The sequence below is a fragment of the Solea senegalensis genome, linkage group LG5 (assembly GCF_019176455.1).
Source record: "Solea senegalensis isolate Sse05_10M linkage group LG5, IFAPA_SoseM_1, whole genome shotgun sequence".
NCBI classification, from domain to species: Eukaryota; Metazoa; Chordata; class Actinopteri; order Pleuronectiformes; family Soleidae; genus Solea; species Solea senegalensis.
In genome coordinates this window covers 13,801,631-13,821,863 of record NC_058025.1, presented here as the reverse complement: position 1 = coordinate 13,821,863, position 20,233 = coordinate 13,801,631, and the positions used below count along the sequence as shown (strand labels likewise).

Genomic DNA, 20,233 nt, shown 5'->3' with positions numbered 1-20,233 from the left:
TTCAACTGGACTCAATCTGGCCCAGGTAATCCGTGCATGCGGCACAGTTCTTGCCCCCTGAGCTTTGGTGCAGAAATAATAGAAAAGGTCCAGTACACAGAAGAGGATTAACGGTTAGAAAGACAGTAACAATTGAGACTGGTGTGTTTGTTTTGGTCTGGCGATGAGTCCAAATTTAGAATTTCACATTTTGAAGTTAATGGATAGTAGAAAGTCATGGATTAGTGCTCGGCATACTCATAACAACCTGGTTTTTGGCCAACCAGGAAACACCAAATAGTGACAAAGCTGAAAAAGGGCCACGTGTAGTGTAATGGGGGTGGACACACTACGATTCCCTGCCAGTACTTGAACACTCGGACAGTCGTGGAGCTCCAACCACAGCTTGACTTAACTGCATGAACATGTTGTGACAGTCTCACAAAAGTATTTATGAAATGTTGAATGTATTAACTTATTCATATTTATTTTTCTGTTTTTATATAAAAGGAATAAATGTTATTTATTACTGGTATTACTGGCATGTGATGTAACACTGCAATGTTATGCTTTACACTTCATGATCATAAAAGGTGAAAAAAAGGGACCGTGGTCAAATATTGTGCGGAACACCTTTAAAATCTCTGGAGAATGGTTAGAGGAATTGCTGATGGTTCAGTTATTTTATACAGCATTCACTTTTAAATTATCCTTTCCTCAGTGAACGGATCTGTGTGGATTTGTTGTTACGTGCCATGCAGTTGTAAATCTGCCTATTTTGAACCTATTTCTATACACTAACAAAAAAAAAAAAAAAATATATATATATATACATAATGCCATTACATAGATATGACATGGGGGTAGCAGAAATGAATCATCACATTTCTGTTACTTTTGTGTACCGAAGGGAACGGAACAAAAGGGCCGAAACCTTCAGAGTCATTTAATATGAGAGAAAAGCAAACACTGACGTGATCAAATGACAAGGACAGACATTAAGCAGGGGGAAGAATAGAGTATCCTTAACACACATCTGCAGTATGAGAACAGGTGGAAGGTGAGACAGAGAGTGGAGGATGAAAGAAAAACAAGTGTTAAAAGATTTTTTTTACCACATAAAGAAAACAATGAGGAGGAAGAGGAAGAAAGGACATAGTGTCCGTTTGAAGAGTGAAAAGACGGTATGATTAAAAAGAAAACCAGAACATCCAAATGAGACAAAGGTGTCGGAGAACATGAGAACACAAGTCCTGCTTGAAGTAATATGTGGTTCGATATCTGAACCGCCGCCTGCTCTCTCACGTTTCCTCTGTGAGTCTGATTCAACGGACTCCGAGCTGCTGAATGTCCTGATGCAGTTTGACAGTTTCACCGTCAAACTCATTTGGCACACAAAAAAAAGAGTTTGAAAGGGATAAAGGGATGTTAGAATGAGGGAGACAGTCAAAGAGGCACATGTGTCAACATTTTTAAATGTAAAACGCTCACAGTGAATCGTGGTTAAATTAAATGTAGTCTAATGGCTCCCGGGAGCTCATTTACACGAATGTTTAAGTCCAAGTCAGTTTCACCTGCTGACAGCAGAGGGAATCATTAGCAGTAACTGACAGTCAGAAGATAGTGTCATTAGTCAGATGTGTCCTCTGCGCTCTTTTGTCCATGGTGTCAGATGAGCTTGTAATGAAGGATGATGTTGCACTGGAGAGTAATACAAGTATCTCCAAACGTGTGCTAAATACTGGCATAGTGATGTCACACTTAGAAGTGATGTGGGTCAATTCACTGGAATTATATAACAGTTTACTTACTGTATTGTTGTCGTCTACATGATTCCACTCGGCTATTAGGGCTATTAGGGCCAAACTGAAGAGAGAGAAAAAATCATCACATTACAAGACTTTTTTCATTAATTAAAAATGTATTATCATTATAATGATTATTTTTATTAATAATAATAATGACAACAACAACAACAACAATAATAATAATAATAAATAGCAACAAAATGCACTTGCAGTCGACCACTACTAGCCATTTCCTCCTCCACAAACAAGATGATTTCCTCTTAGTCTGTGTGATTCTTTGTTCTAAAACAGACTCAGTTTCTTGCACAATCTTTTCATGTTAATGATAACGTGATGCTGATGTGATAAAAAGATGGAGTATTTCCTTATTTGTGAAGCCCAAACCAAAATATAACTTCACAAAATGCTCCTATTATTGAATAATAATGACGACTTTATTCTTGAAAGATTGACCCTAATACGAAAGAGGTGACTAGAATGTCCCTCGAAACATGCAAGGCAATGGAAATGTACAAATAGTTAACAGGAATGTTTATTTTAAGGGGCAACATCTCGATTGCCACACCTCAGTGTGACGTCTGCTGTAGAAACAGAGAGGAAAGTTGTGGAGAACTCTCTGACCAAACCACATACTCATCCACAAACACAGTGTTTGTGTTATTTTTGAGGCAAAAAACATTATGAGTGTACAGGCCATATTCTTTTGCTGTCTACACATGAAACAGCTTCAAATCTTCCAGTCACACGTTCACATTAGACATTACTTATGCAACACATCTATTTTACACAAATGATGTGTATTGGCTTTGAGTGCCGCCAGAACACTGTGACCTCCATCTCAAAGACGCAGAATGAGTAAAGCTGCTGCTCCCTTTTTTAAACTTATAACACGATAAATAATAATAATGTTTTAAGTTAAAAAAAATAAATTAAGTAAAATATTCTAAACCAATCCCTGCTGTTTAAAGTCAAGGCCAGTTTAAATCATAAGAAGCTCTTTGTGGTCGCTCCAATTCTCATCGCTCAAATTCAAATCAGTGACCAGTTTGTTTACAGGGGGAAGCAATTGTGGCCAGAGCCGTGTTTACCCCCTTTTGTGTCAGCGAGCATGAAAAAAGACACAGAGGACGGCCCTAAACGCAATCACGGTCATATCAGGCTCTCCACGAGAGATTGACGGAAACCACAGGAGCGTCTGTGTGCCTCTTCTCTGGAATCTGTCTCTTTGAGTCGAGCTTCACGATGACACGTCTGTAAACACAACCACAGAAGGAGAAAGCAGAGGCATCAACGACGGAAAACAATACCACCATCAAGTCAAGACGTATGAATGCTGATGCTGCCTCGCCACCTCTTTGAGAGTATGAAGAACAGTTCATGTGTTTTAATGAGTCGTCTACAGGGAATTCTCCAAAAACTTAAAAAGCCTGAAGGATGAACAAAAATACAGAGAGGAGGGAAAAGTTTCAGTGTAAGTACAAAAAAAAGATGATAGAAAACACAAGTATTTTTTTTTGCAAAACAACAGCCTTTCAAAATTAAAAATCACTGCTGTGCTGTCATCACACTGGCTGCAACACAAAGCAGAGGCGGAGGGGATTAACGTGAAGCTCTAACTGCGCTGCACTGATCACCCCTTCACTGGCCCAGTGCCAAAACTTCCAGTCTGGACCATCAGCCTCAGGCTCCCGACTCACCACCGTTACCCACACACACACACATGCACACACGCCCTGTTGTCAGTCAGCACCGTGGGGAAGTACAGAGAGAACACACACATTCAACAACTACACGACAGTCAAGTAAAGTGAGGAAACGGCCAAGCTTGTGAAAAAGTTCTTGTATTTGTTACCCATTTCTGGCACAAACACTGACTTTGTCAACACCAGTACTCCCAATGGAGACCAAAACCTGGTCCTAATATGGCAAAACATCATTTCTGAGGAGGTGGTGAAGTTTAGGGTTAACATTTGAATTGTGGTTAGGTTAAAGGAGTACTTCACCGATGTGCATTTAGCTTTGTATTACTAATATCTTCATTCTTTTTTTTGTTAAAAAAGACTTGGTCCAAGTCTCGGTCCGAGGCTTAAAACTGCAACGCTAATTCCGCACTTTTTAGACCCACTCGTAGGGGGACGGGACCTCATTCCCAGAATGTAAACAGTGTCGGCCATCTTTGCTAACAGTTACGCTAACAGGACCAAGCATCACTGGTGGGCACGTAAAAGAAAAGAATGGAGGTATTTCTCAACTCAGGGGAAACTGAGGGTGGGAAGCACAATTTTTCAAAAATACTACCCCTATTCTAGCAATACAAAGCTAAATGCAAATCAGTGAAGTATTCCTTTAAGGTTAGCGGTAAAGCCTTGGGTAGGCTGTCCAAATGAATGCAAGCCTTCCAGTTCCAAACATCAGCTAAAACCTGGAAATAATAGAAGAAGCTGGTACAAAGACAACCGTGACAAGAACATGGTATGATTCTTAGACCAATTATATGCTCTGTCTATTTTTAAGTTATTATAAGGACGGCAGGGAGACAGTGAATGATTGAAACAAGACAAGCGTAAAGATGCAGTATTTTACCACACGGCCACGAGTGAATGTAACACTATAACCTGGGTGTTGGTGTGTGTGAGAGGTGTTAAAGCTCACATGTTTAAATATTTACTTGAAACCTGAGAACATGCGTTACAGTGTTCTCGCTCTCTGCCTTACACCTGTGCTACATCACATGTGAGTCTCTATTTTCTGACATGAAAGTGCCAATCTGTAATTTGGAAGGGTGCAACAGACAAGAGAGCTGTTTAAAGTCAGCGTAAGACGAGTTAAGATGATTGTAAAAAGAGGTCTCTATTTTGAATATACAACTTTAGTTTAGTTTAGTTTATTTAGTTTGGTCACATGCAGAGGAGGAATGGAGATTATATTAGACAAAGTATGTATGTTGAAGATGGGGCAGGAGGAAAAGCGCGGGGGGAGGAGACGGGAAGACGACAGAGGACACAAAGGACACGGTGAGATGGAGGCAGAGGTGGTTGGCAGTGGTGAAGCCTGAAGGGAGAAGTCCAAAGAAACGGGAGAGTTGGATCTAGAGCTGAAACAATTCCTCGATTAATTGATTTGAAGCTTTTTTTCATGATTAAAACAAAATTTCTGATTGTTTTACCTTCTTAAAGGTGAATACCTTTTGGTTTTTTTGCTTCATGTAACAAAGAAATCATTAAAAACGGAATCATTGAAGTTTGTGCACAAAACAAGACATTCAAGAACATGATCATTTCCAGGTTTGACAAACACTGATCAACATTTTTTAGCGTTTTCTGACATTTTATGGACCAAACGATTACTCAATTAATCGTGAAAATAATCGAGTTGCATTTCTGCCATTATATTATGGGTCAAATCATTCAAAAGTCAAACCTCTAATAATGTTATTTGCTCCTTCCGTATGTAGACTGTTACTTAATGTAAAAAACATGGATTTGAGCGTTCCCGCTGGGTCCATAAAAGTTACAAATGTTACAAAATGTGCATAACATACATCGTCACACATCAGTGCTCTTATAGTTTATACATATGGCTCAGAAGCACCTCTGCTATGCTGAGGAATGGAACTACCCTAATCTCCTCTGTAAACACAGCAGTGTGTGTGTGTGTGTGTGTGTGTCTAAGACCCCAGGATGCAAACCAGGCCCCAAATCACCATCCATCCTGCCCTCATGAGAGAAAAAGCCGACCTCCATTTGTCCCTTTCGTGTTCCCCACCATCCCTTCATCCTCCTTGTGTCTTTCACCACCTTCCACATCTCTACAACCCCCCCTTCATTTTGATGTCCCTCAGCATATACCATTAATGTCTTCAGCTCTCCATCCTTCTGTTTTCTTGCTCCCCTCGTGCATAAAAGCAGGACTTGGCTTGTCATCTGCATCTGTTTTGGTGTGTGTAAATCCTCATGTACCTCCATATTCCCCCGGTGTTAAAGGGAGGAACTGCTTACTTCCTGCGTAAACACATCAGTGGCATGCGAAGGATCTGTAGCTTCTGACTCCGTCATGCGTTGTATCTGTAATTGTGCTTTGTAAATAAAGAACATCGCAGGTTACTGAAAAAAAGTCTTCATGATCCCGGGTATTAAAAGATGAAAGAACACACATTCAGAGAGACTTCGTTACCATTCATACCGACTTATTTGCAGTTCCCAAGATGAGCTGATCAGCTGCTCTTGGTCACACCAAAACAAAACTGAAGCTCAAGAGGGGATCAGGCCTTCGCGGTATCAGTTCCCACATTGTGGAATGATTAGCCGCTTCACATTAGGCCGGCTGGCCATGTCACTTCCTGTTTCTGTCTTAAAAACACAGATTTTTCCTTGACATTTGACATGTTGTTTTGCTTCCCATTTGGAATGTGTCGTTCTCTATTTGATCACTTTGGTCAACTATGTGATTAATAAATTATGTCAAAGAGACCCTTCTTCTGAATCGCATTACTGCGATAAAATGTCTATTTTTGCCGCACACAATTGTAATCATGGCCTTGCTTATGTGTACTGTCCTGCATTTTACTGTGTTATTGCAGACTAAATTCCAGTTTTATGGACAGAATTTCAACTGAACTCTTTGTTCTTGTATTTGTTTCCTATTTCTGGCATAAACACTGACTTTGTCAGGACCAAAACCTGGTCCCAACATGGTAAATCCTGATTCCTGAGGAACTGGTTATGTTTAGGGCTAACATTTGAATTGTGGTTAGGTTAGGTTAGGGTTAGAGATAAGGCCTTGGGTAGGCTGTCCAAATGATTGGAAGTCTTGAAATGCATAGAAATACGAGAATGTGTGTATAACTTGGGTATTAAAGGGGAAGTACAACATTACATGACGGCGTTAGCCTCTAATTGACAATTGAAAGTACAAAGAGTCACATAAGAACTGCATCATTATCTTCGCACACAAACCACGTCCACGCGTTAAAGTCGGGCCAAGAGCAGAGAACGGCAACTGCCAACAACTGACATACCACTGAACCATGTGTGTGTTCATAAATCTGCTGCTCATGATGATGCTAAAACAATATGGGCTCCTCAACCAAAGTGAGCGAGCATTCCTCTGTGAAAGCTGCAGCATTGCACAAGTGTTTCCCTTACAGCAGAAGTTTCCCAGCATGAAAACAAAAAAAGAAAAGTGTCAATATGTTTTAAGTTAGAAAAGCAGACACGCCTTACAGAAATAATAAATAAACATTACAGTTTTACCATTCGAGATGCTTTTCAGACAAAAGATGGTGATTTGCAGATGAGATTAAAAGTCCAGGTCCAGGTTACATCTGATATAAAGAGTCTCCAGGTGCTCATTAAAAGCAAGGCGTCACATTTTGGCACAACATTTTGTGGAATATAAATGATTTGGGTGACAAGCAAATATTGCAAACATTAGTGCGTAAGACCCTGAGATATACGTTCACAAGTATTTACAAGCCTCTGATCCCAGAACAGACATCTGTTCCCCCCCTCCCTGAGGTGAATGGACCCTGAAATGAATCCTACAAAGCCAGAAAATGACTCACAGAGCAAAAGCAGGGAGCAAACAGTTCAAACCTCTGACTCACAGCCCCTTTATAACCCCGCGGTGACCTTTGATAGTTTAGAATGACCTTCCTATGACTCCTCGGAGTGCCTTAATAACACCCATGCAGGCCTGAGTGAGTCGAGACACAACTGCTGGAAATGTGATATCTCCTGTTCGGCTGCCCGACAACTCACTCACACACATCATCTAACTCTGTCAAAAATCAACCTGCAAGTAGAATAATGCACACATGTATACACACACACACACACACACACAGTGGATGTGTGTATGCTGTTGAAAGTTTAAAGGCTATTTCACTTTGATCCAACAAAAAAATAAGTGCAGCGCAGAAGGAGAATCATAGCATGTCATGTTTATTTGCTCTTTGATTCATTTAAGTTATGCCATATGGCGGGAAGTGCTTTAAACACCACCGCAAATTGGATAACTCTTTATGACAGGATGACCAGAACAGGAAATAAAACATTGACCTCTGTAATGTTTCTGCCATGCTTTAACCTTTGGAGGTACACAGCGTTAACAGTGAAAGAAAAACAAAAACCACTCGCCTCTTCTTGGTGTGGAAAAACAAAACCCACACCACATCATACCTTGGCAAAAGTCGGAGCCAACAACTGAAATCTTAAAGCGTTTCTTTCACCTGATTTTCTGCACCACCATACTATACTATTTCCTCAGCAGGCACGGTAACTAATTCAAGTCATATTGTTCTAGGAATAGGAGTTCCAGGAGAGTCTCAGGGGGATTAGAAGTCAGGACGTACGTATGTGCCTCACCTGCTGTTGTTTAGACCATTTCTTTTCTTCATTACAGTGTGATGCTGCAAAGAAAAATAATCTATTCTCTGCTTATAACTCGTTATGAATAAAGAGTAACAATTAATACACTTTTCTGTGTGTATGAACTGAAGTTAAAGCTGAAGTTGAATAAATAAATACTGATTAACTGGAAAAAACTACTGAATATTTGATCAACTCAGCAACTAAATGGGCTTTAAATATGAATAAAGTCAAACTTGACATCTGTTACATCACTGCAGGACATACTTTGTTGTGTTTTTCGTACTTTTTTCCATACTGTAGAGACTGTGAATAAATTGTCCTGACGCAGAGGAATAACATTGAAGAAATGGCTCTCTTTTGTCCCTTGGCTGGATTATGAGTGAGCTGAAATGGAAAAAAGCTGCTGTCCCTCCACCGGTCACTCACTACGTCTATTATTTAACAAAAGATACCCTGATTGCAGCACTTCACCCAGAGTCTGAACACACGGCGAACTGTCAGCATGTGCCATGAAAGTTGTGGAGAGGAAGCCGACATAATGTCAACAAAGCACAGCGTCATCAAAGGAGACACAACGAGAAGGAGGCGCTGTGGCCTCTCATGCATCAGGAGCACTGGGGGAGACTATGGAAAAAGCTGTCACACCAACACACTTGTGATGACAGGAGGAGACACTTTACGCTACATCGGTCCACAGAGGACTCAGATGAAGAGCGTCTCTCTCTCTCTCTCTCTGCCTCAGGTACTGTAGATTATTTTGTCTCATCACAGGGACGACCTGTTGTCAGAGGAATTATGCTGAAAAGATCTTGCCAAGCAGAGTTTGCATCTCACATAATGTCTGCACAAGTACTTACAAATGTCAGACAAGCCGACGCTGTCTGTTCTCGAGCACATGAAGCACTAACGCGATGCCGCCACAGTGAAAATGGCACAAAACACGTCACAGCTCAAACAAGCACTTCACAAAGAGCAAAATGTTGCACACATATGTATGTAAATCACACTTTTGACAGCCACAGGAGGAAGAATCAACTCTGCCAAGGAGGTTATGCTTTCCTGCGTGTGTTTGTTGGTTTTCTCCTGAAATAATGTATGGACTAAATCAAATCACATCAGGTAAAATAAGATAATAATAGAGGACTGACATTAATGAATTGGAAGTGCACACACATAATAACTGAGATCTATTTAAAGCAGCAATTGCATTTTCAAAGTGCCAAGTGCATATGCTGGGTGTGAGGTTAAAAATAGCAAGTACTTATAGTACTGATGTATCACAGGAGCATATCACAGTATCAAAAATCCATATAAATCGAGCACCAAATACCTATAAAGGTCGTATTATTGAGATCTATGGTTTTGTACAGATCCACTCACAGAAAAAGAAAGTAATGCACAAAATGAACTGTAATTATGCAAATGTGATTATCTCTTGCAGTGTTAATAGCTGTTCTGAAGCTGAACAACTGTCTGTGCTGTGCAGCAGGAAAGATAATAACGTTTGTCACGTTTGCCACACAGCTACAGCACCAGTTGATTTGTCTTCTAAATCTGGACACAATTAACTGCTGGAACAGGACTCAAATGCCAGAGCAAGTCATCACGTCGGTCTAAGCAAGATGGATTTCCGTTCCACGCTAGTGTTTTGACAGGTAGGTGAAAGAAAATAGGAGAAAGCATAGCACAGCGAGCCAGTCTGCTTCCTCTCTTTATCTCCCTCTGTCTCCCTGCACCCGTTTTCCCCACATCTGCAGAACATATTCTAGTGGCAGACGGGTGAAATTAACCCCTAATAAGACTCCACGTTAGCACCTTGCTGCCCCACTTTGTCTGCCAGACTCTGATATGACGGAGTAGCTACTGAAAACCTTGTGGTAAATGCCAAAGAAGCAGCATGCACCCTCCAGGTCAAAGAAGATAAGCCTAAAATGTTTGCTTTTTTTAAACTTCATAGGGTTTTTCCTTTTTCATGGTATCTAGGTCTCACGTGCACACCACACATCACATAACCACCTCCTCCTTACAACTCGCTCTTTTTAGAGGCCCCTTGGCAGTTATTCACACACAATCCCTGGAAGAGTGAAGACTTTGCCCTCAGCCAGGTCACACAAACATCCCCTGTGAGAGCAGCAACATACAGTGTATTAACAATTCATGGTGCATGTCTTTGACTGCTGTAATCCATGATTGAACAGGTCCACACAGACTGAGGGCAAAACACACACACAATGTGATGATAATTCAGACTGATCATATTTACATTAACTGACTCAAACCGTAACTGCAAGTACTACATGCCAAAACCTATACTTTAAACTAACAGTAATACTTTACCTTAAAGCTGTAGTGCGCAACCTTTGATTTTGTTCTTGGCGATGTTATTATTCTGCCTCTGTGAACAGAAATGATGCGACAGTGTTAGTATCCGTATCCTTCATTTGAAAACATTCGATTCCATCTTCTCAGCCATGACTTCATCCAGTTTCTTCCATTTCTCAGCACAAAACATCGCGCGCACACAACTGCTATTAACTGACGACACGGACAGTCCACCTCCTTGTCCCTGTATTCTGAAGTCACGTTAAATCATGCAGGTTAAAAATCGGTTACAAAGTTAGTTGTGATAGATAGTTAGTCAGATTTGACTTTGACACTTTAGTGTGGGGCAGGCTTTAGTCAGCATTGTATGAAGTCACGTGACAGTAGATTGAATGTAATTTAAGTTACACACATTTTTATGGTGAGTTGCTTTCTGTCCCCATTAGGGAAGACAAGTGCCCATTTAAAAGTATAATTTGGGGCATTTTCACATGAAATTTGGTTCTGAATATTTAAAATGTTAATGATTCATTAAAGGAAAGTGAAAAATTAAACACACTTCCTTATCATTTCAGCTTTAAAGTGAAACTGAACTATTGAAAAGTACTTACTCTGAAATAATTTACCGACATCATCACAACCAAGAAGAGCAGCTGATTCAACATTGGTCAACGTCAGTAAGACTATTTGGTTCTCTGGAGCCTGGAAATTTATTAGACAGTTTGACAAACAGTGACATTACAGAAAAGGTAAATAAGTTTGAAATAACAGATCAAAAGAACAAGAACAGATTATAGTAGGGGATGTTGTTAATGTTATTATTCTGTTATTCCCAAAGTGACAGACAACAAATGAATCAAATCACCCTTTTTTTTTTTAAACCAGCTAACAATTGTGTTTCTTAACAGTGGAGTGTGCTGCCTTCTAGTGGCTTCAACCACCTACTGAGGAACAGTGTGACGAGTGACGAAGGACTGAAGCTCCATCCTGCAATCACAGATCTAGAAAGGCTTTAGACAATATACTGACAAAAATATTTCAGAACATTCTCTGGTCAAAAGTCATTTAAAAAATATATCTGATTAAAATAACTAGAGAAAGCAAAGAAAGAAGTCCATTCTTTCTTGCGCCATAACTTGTATCAACAAAAAATGTCCTGTACGTAATAATACTAATAATCAAATATAAAAAAAGAGCCTTTTTATCTAGTGTCTAGATATCAAAGAGTAATTTTCATTTTGCATGTTTATTAATGTAACAATCAAAAACAAACGTTTTGATAGGAAAAGACAGGAAAATCTGTTAACATATAATAAAACAGATCAATTCAAACATCTTGACACAATTGCTGTGTATTTACAATGCATCTGTGACAGCAAAACACACTTTCTTTATCTCAGGTTATGATATGTCATATGTCCCATTACCAAACCTTGTTAGCAACACATGAAGGAAGATCTAATCAATTAACTGATGAAAAAGTTTTATTATTTCAAAGATAAACACAAATGACCTCTCTTTACAAAGATGTTGCCTTGGACTTGAGGCTACTCAAAGCTTCCTGCATCGTCTGAATAGCAGATGCATCTTCTTCTACGGCCTTAGAGCAGACACGCTGCACACGCCTGTGCAGATCCTCCAAGGACTTCTGTAGGACAAACAAATCACAAGGGACAGTGGTGAGAACTGAACAAAGCTGAAGTCTAATGAGCTGATAACAGTCATACCACCTTACCATGACACAAATACAGGTCTATAGAGAAATGTTATATCGGAGTGTAAAACGGTAAGATGTTGAACGACGACACAGTTACCTGAATTCATTTTATATTGTCTATGAGGCGTGAACGGTAAAATGTTAAGATTCATTTCACTTTTACCTTCTCGTGGTCACGAGAATGGCCATGTGAAACATACTTTCAGGTGTTCAAAACCATCAATCAAAATCTCCCAGTGGTCAAAAACCTGTTTTATACTGTTTTATTCCCCAGTGGCATTGGGTTGGGTTCAGCCTTAACTGCATTTTTTAAAGCACCTCCCCCCCCAGGATTTAAAATCACAGATTTTAGTGTGAAAAAGGCTATAGTGTGGACACAGCTCACCTCCGATAAGGACCTGAAACACTGGTCTGATGTAGTATAGATGTAGCCTCAATCATTCAACTTGAGTAAAGATGCCTGTACTACAACAGACAGACACAGTGGTGCAGGAAAGTTACCTCTGTGATGGACAGGTGGTTAGCAGCTGTGGTAAACACAGACGCCAGGTTGTTAGCTACCGTTCGCCTCTCCTCGTTGGTCTCCTGCAACACCAGGTGGTACCTGGAGAAGAGGGGAGCACAGGCCTTTTACTGTAAAAGTAAGACTGAACAAACCAGAAGCCCCAATGGTGTTTAAGCTCACACGTTATTTATTAAATGGTTACTTACTGTTGTTGTGCTGCCTTCAATTGTTGCACTGCTTCATCGTAACCATAGTTTATTTTCTTCTCCAGGAGTTTACGATGATTTTCCACAGACTCCATCTCTGCTGCCCATTCCTGTTCCTCTCGTGCCAGCTCCTGCACAGACACAAACATTTGAGAAACGAGACGTAAGCACATCTTATGAATCAAAATAAAAATCAGCTAATTCATTCTTTGTATTGGCTTCAGGTTTCCGACATTGGATAAATAAGTATAAGGATAAATCTTTCTTTTGGAAATGATATTCTTTTGGTGTCAAGTTTGTTCCATTTTCAAAAATGAATGATCTCCTGTAAAAGCACTTAATATTTTTAGATTAAATATAATAGTGGTGAAAAGCTCTGACTGGGGTGGACAAGCTGCACCACAGATCATCTCTCTCCGCTTCTGTATGCTATTTTAGTGTTTGATTTCATTTGTGAAGCACTGTTTACATTACGTGTTTAATAATACCCACTGGTGTCACATCACATGGCATTTTTACCATATGAAGCAGAAGACGGTCTGTACCTGCATGTCAGTCTCCAACTGTTCATCCAGCTTACGAATCTGCTCTCTCAGCTGCTTCAGGTCATTGGACTTGTCCAAAATATTAGAATTCACCTAAAACACACAACCAGAGTAAATTCACAATCACATTAGGCCCAGTATGTCTAGACACAAATACAGCAGCGGAAAAGCTTCAATACCTGTTCACAGGACTCCTCCAGACTGAGGTTTGTGTTGGTTAATCGAGTGTTCTCCTCTTCAACATCACTGATCAGTTTTCTCAGAAGAATCTATCACACACAATAATGTAAACGATTTTGTTCTTGTTCATTGTGAATTGAATTTAAATGTGAAATTCTGACAGATTATGTGTGGTGGATAAGAAACAGGGATGTACCTGTATCTGTGTTTTACGTTGAACCATGCTGCTGGGTCCACATTCAAATGGTTTGATCTCAAAATCATGACCACAAGCATTCTCTGCAGACAGAGGTATCAGCTTCAGTTTGCGTGCCAGCTTGTGGTATTCTGCTACCTTCAACTCAGCCTAGAAGGAAATCACAAAACAAGGTAAATATTATTATGAGCCACCCAGAGGAACATCTGACGTTTCTTCAGGGTATATGCAGGAATCCTGAAGTTAATTCCAATACCTTCTTAAGACTTTTTCAAGACCTTCTCAAAATATTTTAAGAGCCTATCACCACTCTAAGCTGTAATCAGCAACAGATATTTAACTTGCAAAACAGTTTTAGTTTGCAATTAAATCTATAGAGCACAATCAATATATACAAAAAGCCTCCCGGTTGTTCTCAGCAACAGGCTTCAGCCATTGCTGAAATTCAGGGATCTCCAACCAGGAATCCGCAAAAATCGTGCAATTTCGGAAGTTATTTCATGCCAGGAGGAGCGTGTTTGCTGTCGCAAGATGCGCAATGTCACGTGTACATGCGCAGCCCCAAGGGGGCCTGAATACCTCATGAAATAGTGTTTAATGGCATTCATTTTCCCAATATTATTATTTCAAGTTGGCCTTTTCCAGTCAAACCACCATCCATTTTTATAGATGTATAAGAGAATGCAAGATGATTTCAGAAAAATCAAACATCGTGTTCATCACAAAATAAATCAAACCCTGCTCCTTATACACAGCTGCGTATGCATAAATTACCTTCTCTTTCACTTTGGCCAGAGCAATCTCTTCATTCCACTTGTGCTGTTCAGCTTCCTCAAGAGACTTGGCAAGACTGGAAATGGTCTGCTGGAGTTCTCTTTTCTCTCTGTTGATCCTCTCGACATCAGCTGGAGTAAACTTCTGATTTTGCAGCCGGTGCTGCAGTTCATCCTGCTCATGTTTTAGAGACGCCAGATGACTGACTGCAAAATGAGGAGATGCGTGTATAATTCATCACAACTGATCCACAATTCAGATTGCAAACAGATGTTCAAAACTATTAAATACATAATATGTACACCCAAGTAAAAACAGCAGGACATATTCCTGCTGTTTAAATCCTTAGTCTTCGAAATTAACTTACAATTTTTAAATAGCAGTTGGCCAGTTTAGGTGCTCTTTCACTGTTCAGGATTTTAATGCATGTCCAAAATATGGCTCCCTGACAGACAGGAGCTATAACTAGAATAACTCTGCAGTAATATAAAAACCCTCTGCACACTTGCCTGTTTGATGTGATTAACTGCACCTGCCTCTACACAACTGCCTTTGGTGTGGGAGCTAGCTAAGATGGCTTTGTTCTGAAAATGTGACTTACCACAATATAAAAAACATGCAAAAAAGCTCTAACCCGTTTTTCCATTTCCTACAGATGAGGAAATGAAGTAGAGAAGCAGACGGCTGCAGGTGCTGCTGATAGGAAGAGGAAAAGGGAGAGGGAGGAGGACTGCTGCTAAACTAGCTGTTTAAAAATGTTGGAAATATCATTTATATACATGTTACTGTTGTGCAAATATTCTGTACAACCACTGATGAAACGGGACTCTGGTCCGCACTTGAGCTGGTAGACCAAAATAGTGTGTGCATCTTCTGTAACAGCCACGCCCTCACCATCTCAGAGCAGAGAATGAAGCTGAATTCGACATGATTTTTAAACAGTTTGCAACTATTTTAATTACTCAAATTTAGTATGCTGATTACTAAAACAATTTCCTCTGGGGTGACAAAGTCACAAGAGATATATTTATTACAGGGACTTCAAACTGGATTTTAAATGAAGACTCAGCCAGGACACAAATCCAGTACACCCAAAACTAGAACCCCTATTATACTTAGACCTGTAAAACACATGTGCATCCTGCCAAAGACTTGGCTGACTATCATGTTTACCTGTGGTTTCCAGCTCATCATTCAGTCCTGAAGCTTTGTTTTCCAAGTTAGCTTTAAAAGAGTCCAAGCTGCTCCGATAACTCTGGAGTTTCTTGAGATCTTCTTGCAGCTTCAATTTTTCCATCCTCTTGGTCATTAAACGATCCTAACCATGAGAGATACAGTAAATATTCAAACAGATAAGTGGCTCCTCTGCCTACATATTACTGAGTGAGCTGAGCACAGTCAAATGACATCTATTACAACCCAAACACTAAAAATACATTTTAGCCACAGCTAAATATTTAATTAGTCAGTTTTCACCCTTTTCTTTCTCTTTGTGTATTTTTTAAGGTTAGTGTTCATGTTCTCACTTTTTCTACTGAGGATCAGTGCTGTACAAATACCCTTACTGAATATAAATATTGTTAATGGAATTTAAAGTCAGAATCTAATTTGTATGCATGATAATGGATGCTCTTACCGTCTGGCTTTCCTTTTCCAGTTGTTCAACCTCAGCACTGAGTATTCTGTGTTTCTCCTCCATCGAGGCCAGCATGCATTCATCAACATTGTAAAGCTTCTCTGTGAAGATACACACACATCTCGTTTATTTTCCAACATCACAAAAATCTGGGGAATTTAAAGAAAAATACATTCATTGTTTAAAATATTTTTTTTTTAAAAAGATGATGCGTTTACTTAGTTTTGTGAGGAATATTTCATCCTCATCTTCAAATGTGTCATCACCCTGCATGAACTTCGAATATGTTTCAGCTGTATAATCCAGGAAGAGCTGAATAAATAAAAAAAGTTGAGAGATAAGGATCAAGAAAAACTGGGTGATGTTGACTCCAGTTAACAAGCAAAGGAAATAAAAATTATGTTTATAATAAAATGGTATCTTAAGGAATACACAAACTGAATTGTTACAAGTAAATCTGTCCAACAACAAAATACCTTATTATACTCGGCCCCTTCCTCAATATTGTCATCGTCTGCACAGAAGTCACTGAACAGCAGGTCTTGTTTACTAAAACTCCAAAAGATCTGAAACACAAGCATTAATTTTATTTGACAAAAAACTACACATTGAATGAATCCTACAAAATGAACCTAGTTTAAGCTAGAATATAGTCCACTGTTGCTTGCTTCTCACCTTGACGTTGTCAATTAACCAAATGAGAGCACCCAGGGCTTGAGGCCAGGTATGGGGAGCTCCAACAGAGAACATTGAAGACTTGGAGAGCACAAAAGGATACCTTAAAACATAAATAACACACACAAGAATAAATAGACAGTGAGTGGTTTTCTTTAACTATGGAGGGAGTCAATATCAGTGCCCACAACAAATGGCATGCATTTACAAAGACTCAGATGGAAGACTAATGAATAAATAGATTAAATACTTCAGGGCTTTTAAGATAGCAGGGACTTCTTCTTCCACTTTTGAGTTTGGCATCTCAAAGGTTGGGTCCAGCTGGCGATAGATAAACTCAAACATCTTCACAAACTCCTTGGTAGAGGGAGACTGGAGTGTCTTGGCCGACAAAGTGCCAGGGTAACCTTGGTCTGTCAAGAACTAGAAACAAATAAGACAGAAGGGCTGAATATCAACATATATATATTACTATGAGTGTTGCAAGGATTCCAAGATCATAACTGTAATATAAATGTCCACAAATGTGTAATATGACACATTTAAATTTAATTTCATAAACAAGCAAAATTATAATAGTTGTAATTCTGAAACTAGCAAAGATGCTTGCATTGTGCTTTGAGTTTTTACCTCATGCAGCTGCCTGATGCACTGCTGAACATAAGATTTATCATGCAAAGGCCTGGCATCTTTGACCTTCTCAGTTGCTCCAAAGCCAGACACGGTGCTGTTGCGAGGCATGCCCGCTCCACTAGTCCTGCAGGCAAAATATGAACATACAAGATTTAAACATTTATTTCAGGATAATAAATAAAAACTGCAATTTTATTTTAGGTGATCAATTTACCTTTTACTGCAATAATTCTGAAAATTGTCACATGTCATTATGTTGTGGGAAATTTTTTTTCACATACCTGGGGCCAAAGAAGCTGGTCCGCCTTTCAGAAGTCACAGACTGGGGTTTAAGTGTGTTGAGCTTTCCAAAGGAAGGCTGTTTACTGTAAACGAGAAAACAAAACTGTGTACAAACAGAAGAGGTTCACCTTGCTGACTCACATTTAACCAATCTGCTTTGAATTCCTCCTTTATCAAGTCACTACATAAAAGAAAAGATATGTATGCTACATAGAAATAAGGATTTTAACATGCATGTCTATATTGAAAAATTGCCTCTTGTTTGCATCCCGGTTATCTATTTTTTTCTTTCATGCCCCCCCAAGGACAGAAATGTCCCCAAATTTAAATATTATTGAGAACCTGAACCTGACCATTTTTATATATTTATCTGTATAAACCACTGTATCAGTTGTCCTGCCCTGCCTCTCACACCCCACCATTTGAGAAGTACTGATTTACAGTAAGTTTTTCAGACAGGTACACTAATTATCTGTACTAACATTATTTTCCCCCATGTGGAGATTAAAGCAGTATAAAATGGACAAATGGATGAATTGATGCTATATTTATCCCATGTAGTAGGCATGGGACAACGTATAAATGTTCTGCTGTGATTATCCTGACCATAATAATTGCGATTCACAATATTATTGAGATGACTAAACGGTGGTCAGAAAAATGGCAGATAGGATGCACATATTTTAGTGAATTCAATAACATCATAATAAGTCATGAGGAAAGGCGCAGCAGTACCAGTATCACTATAAATAAAGCAGCATTAATATCGATAAGCTATCTGTGGGCAAAGCCTTCAGTCTGCACTTACAGTGGTCAGAAACAATGCAGATATGAAAGATATTTTAGTGAAAATAATGCATTCAATAAGTTCATAATAAGTCACAAAGAAAGATCCCTGTCGTGCCATTTTAAAATTTAAGTCAAAGGGTCTCTATTGAGATAGACAGCATTTCCAACTCCCTCACATGAAATTAGTTTTTCTCCATTCAAGATCATCCCAATATAAATTCACCACAATTAACTTATTGTAACGCTTTGTTTTTTTCCAATCACGATGAGCGATAACATCGTATAATATCCCATCACTAATGTGCATACCTAAGTAAGCTATCCTAATGCAATACTTTTGATATAGTTCATTAAAAGTTGGGATGTGCATTATTAAGTGTCACATTAGGTGACATAAACCACAAATAATAACAAAATGTGGTGAAGTAGTACCCTTGCTGACCAAAACAAAATGTCAGGATTTCAAACAAACCTCTGGGGCGTTGTGTACACCATGCTCATCCTGTTGCTGCCCTGCACTCGCATCGGCAGCTCCGAATGTCTGCTGCTTGTTACTCGACTCATCCTTCCACTGCACACAAGTAATCATTGTTGGCTCGGTTATTAACGTTGTTGAACAGTCTCTCAAAAAAACAACATAAAACACATGAAGCCGCACACGGTGGAGATGTTGGTGATATCTAGAACTAAACGTACCGCGGTGAAATCAGTTTCAGGTTAGATATTCAACGGACATTCGCTCCAGATCCAACGGCTCCCTCCTTCTCCACCCCGAAATAGTTGCACGATCACGGCTTGTTGTGGATCTGGAGCGAATGTCCGTTGAATATCCAACCTGAAACTGATTTTTCCGCGGTACTAAACGTCACCAAACGCATCCAAACAGTCTAACAGTAGCAGTATAATCTGTCAGATTCTTACTGTGTATTATGGGGTAGCTATGGCTATGGTGTTTTTCGAACTAACTTTACGGGATAAACATGCTGGATTAGAGACGTTATCACAGAAAATGTTCGTTAGGAGGAACACTCCTAACAAATGACTACTGTTAGCAATTGTCGCTAGTGTTAGCATTACAGAAACTGTCTGGCTATACTTAAGCGAAGTTACAAAAACCATATCGTTATTTCTGCATAGTTTAACAGTACGCTGACTTAAATTGCAATATTAATTTTTTATGTATCTCTATTTGAGGCATACCGCTCCATGGTAGGTAGAGAATCAGTTTGGACGAGGTGAAATAAAACAGGACCAACGAACGAAACCGCCAAAACAATACAAATATAAACCGGACGCGGTGACGTCATTACGTCTACGGCGAGTCGTGTGGTCCAAAATTGTGCATTTTCAAAATAGAGCAGTGTTTCCAAGCCCTGGTCCGCAGGGAACACTGGCCTGCATAGCTGTTGCCCCGCTCCAACACACCTGATTCAGATGAACAGCTCGTTACCAGGCTTCTGCAGAGCTTGTTGACAGCTCTGCAGAGAGGCCAGTGCATTCCTGTTCAGCAAGTAAATCGAAGTCTTACTTTTCTTTTGGGCAAAATATTGTGGGTGAATTAGAGGGGAGGGAGTGAATTACAGATTTTCAAGGTTGAAAATGAGTCAGTTTAGTG

The 20,233-nt window shown here is 39.5% G+C and overlaps 1 protein-coding gene across 1 annotated transcript; it reads right to left on the bottom strand.

Moving 5' to 3' along the window:
* Nucleotides 1–11,171: 11,171 nt before the first annotated feature.
* On the bottom strand, nucleotides 11,172–19,901 carry ndc80 (NDC80 kinetochore complex component). Its single transcript, XM_044025212.1, has 17 exons — nucleotides 19,819–19,901; nucleotides 19,091–19,189; nucleotides 17,829–17,912; nucleotides 17,545–17,671; nucleotides 17,165–17,337; nucleotides 16,915–17,017; nucleotides 16,716–16,805; nucleotides 16,458–16,551; nucleotides 16,240–16,340; nucleotides 15,777–15,921; nucleotides 14,604–14,809; nucleotides 13,830–13,979; nucleotides 13,633–13,722; nucleotides 13,454–13,546; nucleotides 12,909–13,039; nucleotides 12,699–12,801; nucleotides 11,172–12,128 (listed from the first exon to the last, which is right to left on the bottom strand). Exons 1-17 carry the CDS (start codon nucleotides 19,824–19,826, stop codon nucleotides 12,000–12,002), a joined length of 1,926 nt encoding a protein of 641 aa, XP_043881147.1. The 5' UTR covers nucleotides 19,827–19,901; the 3' UTR covers nucleotides 11,172–11,999.
* Nucleotides 19,902–20,233: the final 332 nt, after the last annotated feature.